Here is a 12,225-nt window from a genome sequence, read left to right as displayed (position 1 = left end):
TAAATATTTTGTTATGTTGCAAGAATGTTGAGTGACATCTATGCTTTCAACTTTGCATTTTGTGTTAGTGGGGTCTAGGAACTTATAAATGGCTGTCATTTTTTCCGAGTTCAAGAATTCAAGATGCTCTCTTATGAAATAAAACAAAGAGACAACCAAGATCACAGAATGCTGTGTATGTGCAGATGAAAGGGCTTGCTAGTAATATTTCACAAGTTTGGAAGAGGTAGAACATAAAAAGAAGGCTGAGGTAATAGGAGCAGGGACCTCAGTATCAAACCCGATGGGACAATGAAGAACGTGCAGGATCTGATGTGCGGCCAGCCTCTAATATGGGGATCCTTGTCTTTGGCATCCAAGCCCCATGTAGTTTCCATCTACACAACAGAACTGATACATAGGATATTGTGGAAGTGACAGGACTCTGACATCCAAGGCGAGAGCACAAACAAAAATTATGGTTTTGACCTTAGTTTTTTCCTTACTTGTATCTGTCTGTCTGTCTGTCTCTGTCTCTCTCTGTGTAGGTCAGAGAACAGCTTGAGGGAGCTGATTCCTTCTCTCTCAGCTCAAACTCAGGTTGATAGTGATGGGCAACTTTATCCTTTAAGCTATCTTGCCAGTCCCTCTGTTCAACTCTTATTCTTGGGGACAGCAGTCACCATTTCAAGAGGATATTCAAGCAGGCCATGAAGAAGCTCATATGGGGTGGGCCTAAAAGGCTTGTCAGCTGTGTGAGTGACCAGCCACGGAAGAGAGTAACCACTTCATCCCAATGAAGTCTTCCTTTGATTTTATGACTGCCATTTTGGCTGATATCTTGATCATGACTTCAAAAGACCTTTTCCTTAGGATGTGAGGACTCCTGCATAAATGCAGGCTGGGGACACAATACCTCACTGGGTGACGTTGTGACCGCACAGCATTGTGCACATGAATGAAATGTACACCACCACCACTCATAAACCAAATAAATCAAACATTAAACATCATTTTTAAAGTTTAAAGAGTTAAATAAAAATTATATGCATCAGTAGGTTACCAAAACAAATCTAGAAATCAATGATGGGTGAAAGTTTTACAGACTATAAATGATAAGATCTGTCTTAGAGTGGCAACCAATAGCAAGTGGCCAGTTGTCCATTTCATTACTTCCTGGAAAAAGTAGCTGTCTTCTTCACCTGGCAGCTCATTTCCTGGGTGGATAAGTCCCAATTACTCATGGGTGTTTCTTTAAAACGCAAGTGTTCTGCTCTCTAGAACTACAGTATGTAATCAGTCTATGTAATCATCCATGAATGTCCACAGCCTACCTGGGACTCACATGGCATGATGTTTTGCCCCTGTCTACTGCACATGTCACCACAATCAACTCCACCTCAGCATAGCACCAGGTTTATAAAAACAATAGAAAAGGACTCTACACCCCTCTGCTCCAGATGAAGAAATGTAAATTAGATGTTATAGTTAAGAGAGAAAAATACTGTAAGGGAAGTGCTGGTGCATGATTTCATTATGAAATCTCTATCTCTTAAGAGCTTTATTTTTGGTTTGGTCTGAAGCAGAGGTCTATCACTAGAATTTAATACACTCTACTAGTGGTTTCATGCTAATATTTTAAAACATGTAACCATCCAGGTAGCTAGCAGGACCTTTTGAATAATGGAAAGAACACACAAAAATATGCAGCCAGCTAGAAAGTGTTCTGCAGGCGGTAAAAACCACTGCCATCTCAGGGAGTGAGGCATGTTAGGGGAAATGTGGGAAAACCAGAGCCAGAGCAAAAACAAGGCCTTACAATGAGAGGCCTCAACAACCAGAGTTATCCACACCATCTCAGCAGCCTCATCCAGTGCAGGGGTTTGGTTTTTCAGAAGACCAAGCAAGGTAAAGGAAGAGATCGATGACGCTAAAGAAGAACAAAAGAAAGATTAGAGAGGGCACAGACTGACCTACCACAGAAACATGTGCAAGCTCAGCAGCTTGGTTGTTAACAACGCAAACACCAGGGAAATGACTCAGGGGAAGCTAGTCAAGAACACAACCAAAAGCATCCTAATGATGTGAGGAGTTGACTTCAAAAGCATAGGCCTCCAATCGTCAATGGAGGAGATGGGGTTCATTATGCACATCATGGTCTCCAAATGAAGACTATGGGGAACTTGGAATGGGTAGATGAGAAATGAACAAATGCCCCTAACAGCATTATTACCAAAGGAAATTGTTCTATTAGATATTAAGATGCTATTCCCTTTTTTGGGCAGTAGCTGTCCTAATTGTGAGGACGGGTACAAAATGAACACAATAAGACTCAAGTAGGCATGGTGGGGCATGCCTTTAATCCTAGCACTTGAGAGGCAGAGGCAGGTGAATCTTGGATTTTGAAGCCAGCCTGATCTACAGAGAAATTTCCAGGACAGCCAGGCCTACACAGAGAAATCCCATTTTGAAAAAATAACAAAACAAAACAAAAAAGAAAAGAAAAGGAGAACACTCTTTATTCCAAACATTAATTTCAAGATGGCAGAAGCAGGTCATCCAAACAAGCACAGTGCTTGTCTGGGCCTGGGTCTTAGATCTGCACAGATCAGATGCCCACATAGCTGGTTTGAACAGATTAAAAAGAAATCTAAAGGTTCAACTTACTTTCACAGAGTGAAGAACTGTTTGACAATATTAAGTAATATATTTTTAATAGGATATTTTTACTGCACCGACTATAACACACTCACTAATTTGGTTACAATAAAAATAAACTGCACTTTGGAGGCTGGAATCACTTTGACTGATGAACAATTGCTTGCCTATCACTGACTGAATAGTGCTTGAGCCATTTTTCTGAAAACCTCCTGGAACAACTGAAGGGACCCACCAGAGGGTCTGTGCATTGGAATGATGATCTGAGGCACACCTTTGATTGATTGATTGATTGACTGTTTGATTGATAATGGTCACCTATAGCCACATTCTATGTAAAAAAAGATTTTTCTGCAACGAAGAACTGAATATTACACATCTACTCCAGGCTTGGAAGTGACTACAATAATGTTCAGCTTTTTATTCTCTCTTTTTTCAAAGGGAAGTCAACATGTTTGGGGTTATAACTGAGACAGCTGTACTACACTGTTCAAATAATTTTTTTAAATTATAGAGCATTTTAGGTACCAAAGTATACTTTATAAAAAATAATGGGCATCCCTGAAGGCACCACTCAGCTCCTAAAGATAAAGCATTAAATTATAAAGCAAGTACCGTGGCAAACACCTGTCATACTATCTACTTGAGAGGCTGAGGCAGGAAGAATACTTGAGCCCACAAGCTCAAAGACACGAGCCTGGAGTCAAGACCAACCTCAGTAACACAGCAAAAACCCATGTCTAAAAGAACAAACACAAGCAGAGGCAAGTGGATCTCTATGAGTTCCAGGCCAGCCTGGTCTACATAGCGAGTTCCAAGCTAGTCAAGGCCACCTAGTAAGACCCTGTCTCAACAACAACAACAACAACAACAAAACAAAAAACCCAAAAAACTCAACCTAAACCAAACAAACAAAACACAAAACCAAACCAAACAACCAATGAAACAGGTCATTTCTGCCCCATCTAAAATTTAATTGCCTTTCCAATTTTTCTACACATCACCCCTGCATTTTTCAGTGTACATGTATTTATTCCTAATATATTGATACCAAACATAAACAACGCCATTGGTTTGTAATCCGTTTTGCTCATTTAACAAGAAATTTTCAGATTTATTCATGTTTTATGTAGTTCACTGCATCGTTGCTCCTAGGACTTACCAGTATTTCTTCAGGTCCGTCCTGAATCTGTAGTGGTCAAGGATAGCCAAGAGGCTAGAGGTAATATTGGTGCTGTGGATGAAGCCTGAGTGTGGAACGGGGAGGTCCATCTACGAGGGACAAATGGGACATAGGATAGGAAGGGAAGGATCTTGACAGCTCTCTTCAACTGGAATTCCGGTTCCAGAATTCCAACTAGAGTTGATTCTTCTGGCTGTGAAGGCTAGAACCTTACTTTCTTTACAGAATAGTTTGATTTATAACTTTTAAGTATTCAGACATAGAGTATGTAGCCTTTCGTGTATTTTTATTTTCTTGTGGCGCTGGTGATTGAACTGAGGATTGCACTGAGGACGCTGGGCAGGCGCTGTACATTGCACTATTCCTGGCCTTGGCATTTTTTTTTTTTTTTTTTGAATGGTCCTTACAAATGAGGTGGTCTGCCCTTTCCTTACTCACACATTCAGGCCACCTCTGTGTGAATTCGTTCTTGCCCTCCTCTCTCCACCAGCTGGGACTCTCTCAAGTCTGGCTCACAGGTCCACGCCAAATAGGAATGGAGACGCTAAGGAGACGCCAAGCCGAGATGCCTCACATTCAAGAGCCTCCTCCGAGCCACGCCTTCCCGCCGCGCCACGCCCACTTCCCGTGGCCCCGCCCACAAACCTCGTGCCCCTCCCACTTTGCTCGCGGCCCCATGGCATCCTGGGATATGTGGTCTTCCACGAGTCGCGGCCTCCCACGAGCGCCAGGCTCCGCCTTTCGCCCTCGGGACGCGGTGACGTTGCACCCCTCCAGTTCCTCGCCTCCCACCTCTTTCGCTCGGGCGAGCCTCCTCCGTCTCCGACTTCAGAACTCCTTTTACGACACTGAGTCTCTCGGAGGCAAGTCTCGGCGCCAGGTCCACTTTTCGGCAAAGTGACGTGGACGTCAACAGCAATGGCGGAAGGAGAAGAGCTTCTGCCACTGTCAACGTCGGGCGGGGACAGCTGGTGAGTGCGAGCCCAGGTTTAATTCCCCACGGCCCCCTCTCCTCCTGTTCTCCATCCTGCCTGTCCCGGACGTGCCGGCTGCCCGGGCGTGGAGCTGGGCACCTGTCCGCCTCCGGGTCCTCTGCCCCGCCCCCCTCTGTCTCCGGGTCCCCTCTGCCCGTGGGCTCCTGCGGCTGGGGCGGAATCCCGGGCACTCCCGGGTCGTCCCGGATCTGCGCCCAAGTCAGGTCCTCCCTCTTGGTCCAGCCGAGGAGGGTGGCTTCCACACTTGAGTTCGCCGAGTCCCTCGCCAGGGAGTTGGAGTGGGCGCGCTAAGGAGGAAGTGGCTGGATGAAGAGCTCATTTGAAACAAGGTCTTTGGAAATAACCAACGCAACCTTTGACAGTACAGAGGTTGGGAGACACACCCAGCAGCATTCCTCCTCCATAGTTCAGCCTTTTTTTTTTTTTAATTAATTTTGTTTGACTCCCAACAGTTTCCAACATTTGTCTTTCTCAAGTGTTATTTTTCCTTCCCATCACTTTCCTCACAACTTGATTGCATAGCTTTGGATGGCCTATTAGACTTTATTATCGTCTCTCCCAAGCTTTTGCATGTCTGCCTTTCTGGACCATGCGAAGATTTTGTTTTTGAAGGGACTCATGTAGCTCAAGGCTAGCCTCGAACTTTTTGTGTGGCTGAGGATGACTGTGAACTTCTGATCCTCTTGCTTTCTCCTGCTGGGTTATAGGCAAGCTCTATGCTACCTGGTGTATGTAGTGCTGGAGACTGAACTCAAGGTTTTATGTGTGCTAAGACAAGCAGTCTACCAACTGTGATACAACCCCAACCCTTCCAATACCTTTTGGTAGGCATTTTTTTTCCCACCCAGTGTCATTAATTATTGGCAAACACGTCTACTTTGGAAGTAGTTTGATCAGTTGAGATAAGTATATTGACCGCATGTAATACTCACGGATTTTTTTCCCGTTCACATTGTTTTTATATGGATCACTGGCACTGTTTACATAAACACAGTGAAAAGAATTGGTAGACATACTTTAGCCGGGCGATGGTAGCGCGTGCCTTTAGTCCCAGCACTCAGGAGGCAGAGCCAGGTGGATCTCTGTGATTTCGAGGCTAGCCTAGGCTACAGAGCGATGGAAATAGTTGAATGGGATAGATGATGCAGTAATTGAGACGTTCACCTCAGTGGACATCAGCATCTTAGTGCATGTTTTTTTCAGAGTATAGGAGGAAAACATAAATCTTGTTTCTTTCAAGTAGCTTATATTGGACTTGGGGGGACTGTGACAGGTACACAAAGTAACAAGATAAAGTTAATTTTGTTCTTTGAGATTGTGAATAAAAGTGTTATGGGAGTTCAGAAGAGGCAGAAACCACCTCAACATACATTACAAAAGCTTCATGGAGGCCCTGGTGTGTGAGTTAGACTCTGAAGAATTAGTAAAATTTACCTTAACACTGTTCAAAATAATTATAATGTGAGCTACAGAAGTAAAAAAATTTTCCCTTTGCCTCACTGAAAACTTTTAAAAAAAAGAGGTAAAATTTGACTGTATTTAAAAAACCATATCCAGTATGTTATTTGAACATGTACTTATTATTTAAAAAGGTTTTCACTTACATATTTATTTTGAGGCAGGGTCCCACTGTGTAGCCCTGGCTGGCCTGTAAAGGTCTATGTAGCCTTGACTGGACTCACAGAGATCCACCTACCCTGCCTCCCAAGTGCTAAGATTAAAGGTGTGCTCTACCACACCCAGCTTCAGTTTTTAATTTTTACCATATGAAAAAGCTCGTGTACGGTTTGCATTTATACTGAATTTCAGTTGTTCTAGCCACACTTCAAATATTAGATACTATGCATGGCCATCAAGAGACCAGAGAAATGGCAGAAGCAGGGGCTTAGGCAAGAAAACCAATGATTTGTTTGGAGAGTAATAACTACAACCATTTGCCTTAAGACAAAGATGGGTCTGGAAAATCGGTAAAACTTTTTTTTCCTCGGGCTGGGGAGTGATGCTGGGGAATCCAACCTAGGGCCTTGTACATTGTAAACAAGTATTCTACCTACACTGTGCTATATGGCCAGCTTAATGAAAAGATTTTAACGCATTATGGAAACCTTTTAAAATTAGTGGTATAGAACTTTCTAGAAAGTGATCTGTTTCTATCATGAATTTACAGTCTGGGAAGATTGAATTGTATTTTATATAAACTGCCTTTAGTCAGCTGGATTGAGGACTATAGGGAGTGAATTTTTCTGAGTTAAAGCTTTGTTAGGAAGTTCTTAGGTTGGGACTCTTATGTGTGTGTAGTTATGGGGCAAGGGCACTCTAGTGGATGGTTGCTAATGGTAGCATTTATTTTCTTAAAGGTCCCTTACAGTCTTTGTCTTAGGGTTACTGTTGCCATGATGAAACACCATGACTGAAGCAACTTGGGGAAGAAAGGGTTTATTTGACTTACACTTCCATATTGCAGTCATTGAAGGAAGTCAGGACAGGGACTCACACAGGGCAGGAACCTGGAGGCAGGAGCTGATGCAGAGGCCATGGAGGGGTGCTGCTTACCAGCTTGCTCCTCCTGGCTTGCTCAGCCTGCTTTCTTATAGCACCCAAGACCACCAGCCCAGTGATAGCATTACCCACTATAGGCTGGGCCTTATCACATCAATCACTAATTAAGAAAATGCCCTGCAGGCTTGCCTCCAGCCTGATCATGTGGAGGCATTTTCTCAGTTGAGGCTCCCTCCTCTCAGATGACTCTCGATTGTGTCCAGTTGACATAACACTAGCCAGCACAGTTCGTATATTCGGTGTGGGTTCCCACTTTTACTTGTTTTATCTCCAAGAATGTTTGTTGTAATTTGTAGTCTCACTCCATCTCTTCCGCCCTTTCTTCTCTCCAGTCCCACTCTTCCCCTGGCCACTTCCCATAGAGTAAGGGAAGACTTTGGGAGCCATAGATTAGTAAACCCACTTTTTCTTGAGTGCCTGGTCAATGGGGTTGTTACAAAATGGTTTTTAGTTTAGCTGTCATGTTTAATTTTAACTTTGTCATTTGTAAGGTTTTCCAAAGTGTATTGTGCATATTACCACCAAACTCATCCTTTTGACTGTGGATCAAACTAGGCTGGACATGGTGGTTTACTCCTAATCCCAACATTATTCACACAGGAGACTGGAGCAGGGAAGTTGGTGCAAGTTCAACCTGATCTACAGAGTAAATTTTAGAGCAGCCTGGGCTGCAGAGTGAGGCCCTGTCTCAGAAACCACAGAGCATGAAGGAGCCAGAGTGAGAGGAAGAAAGAGATGAGAGGAGGGGGAAGGAGGAGGAGAAGAGAGGAAAGAAAAACCTAGGGCCCTGTCCTCAGGCATTTATGATCTAGACGGAAGGCACATTTAAGACCATCAACTACAGTGGGCCTGGTTGGGCACGTCTTTAATCCCAGCACTCAGGAGGCAGAGGCAGACAGATCTCTGTGGGTTTGAGGCCACCCTGGTCTACAGAGTTCCAGGACAGCCAGGGATACTCATTAAGACCCTGTCTCAAAAAACAAAACAACAAAGAGAACATTGTCTTAGTGTAACACAATGAGACATTTAGGTCTTTTTTTGTAGCTGACATGGTGGATTAATGTTATTTTAAATAGCCCAGCACTGCTATCTCAGTTTGAAATTGCTTTTTACTAGTTTTTCCTGTCTTCTCTCTTTGTAGATAGTGAGTAGTATTCCAATTTCCTTTCTAATAAGTGAAACTAAATAGCTGAACTTGTTAACAATATGTATATACTCTTTAAAGGGCTCAGAAAGGGACTTTTTTTTTAAAGAGGTTGGAAATATGGCTTAGTGGATAAGAACATCTGCTGCTCTTTAAGAGGGATTGGATTCAGTTCCTAGCATCCACAAATAACTGTCTGTAACTCCAGGGAATCCGACACCCTCTCTGGCCTCTGCTGGCTCTAGGCTCCAGAAGGTACGTACACACACACACACACACACACACACACACACACACACACACACACACACACACGTAGGTAAACACTCATTCACATAAAAAGTAAAAATAAATCTTTAAATACATAGTTTTTTTTGATTATTACATCTACCTATTGACTGGTTTCTAGTTGTATTTTAAATCACCAGTTCTTCCCAAATTTTAAATATATATTGGAATTACCTTGGAGCTCCTTAAAAAAAATACAGACTGATTCAGATCTTAGGTGAGACCTGTGATTCTTTATTTCTGAGTAGTTCCTACATGACATCAGTTCTGTTTGTTCATGAATTGCACCTTAGCTAACTAGGTGTGGGTAATGTATATCTCAGAATGAGTAAGTCAGAGGATTTTTTTTTTTTATATTACGTTACATCGTATAACCTAGTAAGTTATGCTGTATTTTATCTAATCACATAGCTCTTTATTATTTGTTTATTTAACATTTTTGTGTGTATATGTGTGTTCATGTGTTTAATTTATTGTGTGTGAGAGAGATGTGTAGAGGTCTGTCAAGATTCTCTTTCCACCATGTGTGTGCTAGTTATTGAACGCAAGTAATCAGGCTTGACAGAAAGCACATTAACTGCTGAGCCATCTCACTTACTGCTTTGTAGATAGTGAATTTTTCAAAGGAAATGACTTCCAAGGAAATAGCAGGTAGCTTAGTAAATGTTGGTTGGATGAATGTATGTGAATGAATACAGACTTTTGTGTAACCATGAGCAATGTATACCAAGCTATCATTTCATATACATTTCCTAATGTTTGCTGGCTGGTATAATGCTCCTTCCTTTTGGAAAGCAAGGTGATCTGCTTAAGCTTCCCACCGCTCTAGAACCTCTGCCATGGAAGCTCAAACAGTGTGGTGAAATCCCTCATAAAATTGTTATAACTTAAGATGGTTTAATTTTTATAACTTTGGGGGGGCAGGAGGAGGGAAGAGGGGATCTTTGATTGGTGTGTAAAATGAATGAAAAAAAATTTCTTAAATCTGTGTGTCAGCCACATATACACACCTTCATGGATACATTGCTCATTAAATTTTTTTGACATCTAATGACGTCACTGTAGTTAGCACTTATTGCTACCTCTCTACATCTGCATCATTTAGGAAGCTGGACAATAGATTCATGCTGTTAGGAAATAATTTTTTCTCATACTACTTGGTTTATTTTGTATAAGATATTTTTACTCTCTCCCTCTTGAAAATTATAATAAAATGTTATTTTCTTCAGGTTTACGTAAAATTAGAGTGAACATTAGTAAATATTCCATATCTGAACATAACTTGACACAGAGTGCTGATGAGAGTAATTATTTTTCATGGAGTGTTACAAGCCAGATGTCCATGTGACAGCTTTAAATAAAAAACTGAAAAGATAAAAAAAAATTTTTTCTTAATAAATTTTTTATAACTTAAAATGATTTAAAGTTAATTGAAAAACTAGTCTAGAATTTGAATTAATAAAATCAAAGTTGATTTATTCTTTTTTTGGTTTTTCAAGGCAGAGTTTCTCGGTGTAACAGCCTTGGCTGTCCTGGAACTTGCTTTGTAGATCAGGCTAGCTTTGAACTCTGAGATCCGTCTGCGTCTGCTCCTTGAGTGCTGGGATTAAAGGTGTATGCCACTACCACCTGACTCATATGCTTTTATTTTCTGTAATTCTTTCTTAAATATTCCTTAGAGATATAAATCTATAACCAAACTTTTTTTTCTTTTAATTTTATGATTGTTGGCATTCTGAACTTACTTAATCTAGAAATTTTACTCAGCATGCACTTTAATTCATGATTCTAATGTGTTGCTGAATCCTTCTTCAAGTATTACACTTTTTTTTAGTTGTAAAAGGATCAATTCTCTAAAGAAACATCTATAATGTAATGTACATCTGTAATGTACAGCCAGTTTATGAAGAGGACAGTTTTGAATAGAGTTGATAAACTATGCTTGGTAGAGCATTTCTGCCACACAATGCTGAAATGTGGCCTCTGTTTGGTGTCAACCAAAGACAATGCCCGTCCTTACATATCAGAAAGAAAAATCGTTTAGCAAAGCATTCATGGCTGAACAAATATCCACTCAGTACGATTTAATTCAAGCTGCTGGGTAAAGTTTTAGGGGAAAAATGGAAGCAGTATTAAAGCCAGAGCTGTTCATTGTAGTGCTGTGTTCTGGTTGGTTTAATTCATCATTTTGTCAGAAGGAATAATACAAAATAGTGCCACAGTGTGAGGCCAATTGTTCAAATGTGAGCCTGTGAGAAAGTATTTCAGATACAAACCATACCAGATGATATTTAAAAAGTTTAGTAAGGAAATATAAGCAGTGTTATTAAGCATTTGTATGGAGCTTTTCCTGCTATATACTCATGTGCACACACACAAGTGATGTGCATTTTACAGCAGTGCTTTGAGATAGGAAGCTAAGAATTACTGTTAATGCCTTCTTGGAGGTGAGAGGACGGACTTAGAGAGGTCGTATGGCACATCCTGTTAATCAAAGATATGTGCTTAATTAATGTCTCCTTTCTGTAAGCCCTGTGATTGTTCTAATATGGACTGAATTTATGTTATATATCTCACATATCTTTTAAGAGACTCCTAAACAAAGCCCTCATAAAAATATGGATCAAATGTTGAATTGTCTATGTGTTTTGGAAAGCACAGTATTCAAAGATGTGCATTATTGAGCATATATGTGTGTTGACTATTTGTGGACCCTGTATAGATATAAGGCTACATCTGTGAGCTGTGTACATTACTAACTCTCTTATATCCATGAGAAGAGACAATTCATGATTGACATGATAGGATAATAAGGAGAAATTTATAGGTACACTGTCATATATATATATCTATCTATCTTTATAGACCTTTTATTTTCATAATATTATGTTCTCATATCCCTGTCTCAAATTACAGGGTTTTTTTAACTTTAAAGTATGGTTACCTACGTCATCTAAATAGAAAGTAAATTTATTTAATGTTATATATCAATAAATATATGTATATTAGATAAATTATGCACATAATGTATATTATGCTGTATGTTAATATAACAAGTAATCTATCATATATTAGAAGATTAGTTTATTTTTATTTTTGATAATATTTAGGACATGGAAGCAATAATATTGTTTGGATAACCTTAACAACTCGGCAATTTCTCGGTTGCTTTAATTCAGTGATGGAGAAATAAGTAACTTACTTGCTTTAAATACCTAGGAAACTTTGTATTATTTCCCTGTAAAGAGTTTCTATTAGTGTGTGTGTGTGTGTGTGTGTGTGTGTGTGCGTGTGCGTGTGCGTGTGCGTGTGCGTGTGTGTGTGTGTGTGTGTGTGCGTGTGTGTAGGACAGAGAATGAACTTGTGGAGTTGGATCTCTCCTTCCACCTTCATGTGGGTGCCGGGGTTGAACTCAGGGC

The 12,225-nt window shown here is 40.7% G+C and overlaps 1 protein-coding gene across 2 annotated transcripts in view; it reads left to right on the top strand.

Moving 5' to 3' along the window:
- The first annotated feature begins 4,619 nt into the window (after positions 1–4,619).
- Tbc1d23 (TBC1 domain family member 23) overlaps positions 4,620–12,225 on the top strand; it is a 58,982-nt gene continuing 51,376 nt past the window's right edge. The window contains exon 1 of one of the 2 annotated variants that reach the window (XM_052740916.1): positions 4,620–4,791. In XM_052740916.1, the coding sequence (XP_052596876.1) occupies positions 4,739–4,791 (53 nt within the window). In that variant the 5' untranslated portion in view covers positions 4,620–4,738. The remainder of the gene's footprint in view (positions 4,792–12,225) is intronic. The other variant, XM_052740915.1, reaches the window with a different exon arrangement.

The sequence above is a fragment of the Peromyscus californicus genome, unplaced genomic scaffold (assembly GCF_007827085.1).
Source record: "Peromyscus californicus insignis strain IS unplaced genomic scaffold, ASM782708v3 Scaffold_16__1_contigs__length_79575227, whole genome shotgun sequence".
Classification (NCBI taxonomy): Eukaryota; Metazoa; Chordata; class Mammalia; order Rodentia; family Cricetidae; genus Peromyscus; species Peromyscus californicus.
The sequence above is the reverse complement of the archived record's forward strand: the minus strand, read 5'-3'. Positions and strand labels throughout refer to the sequence as shown.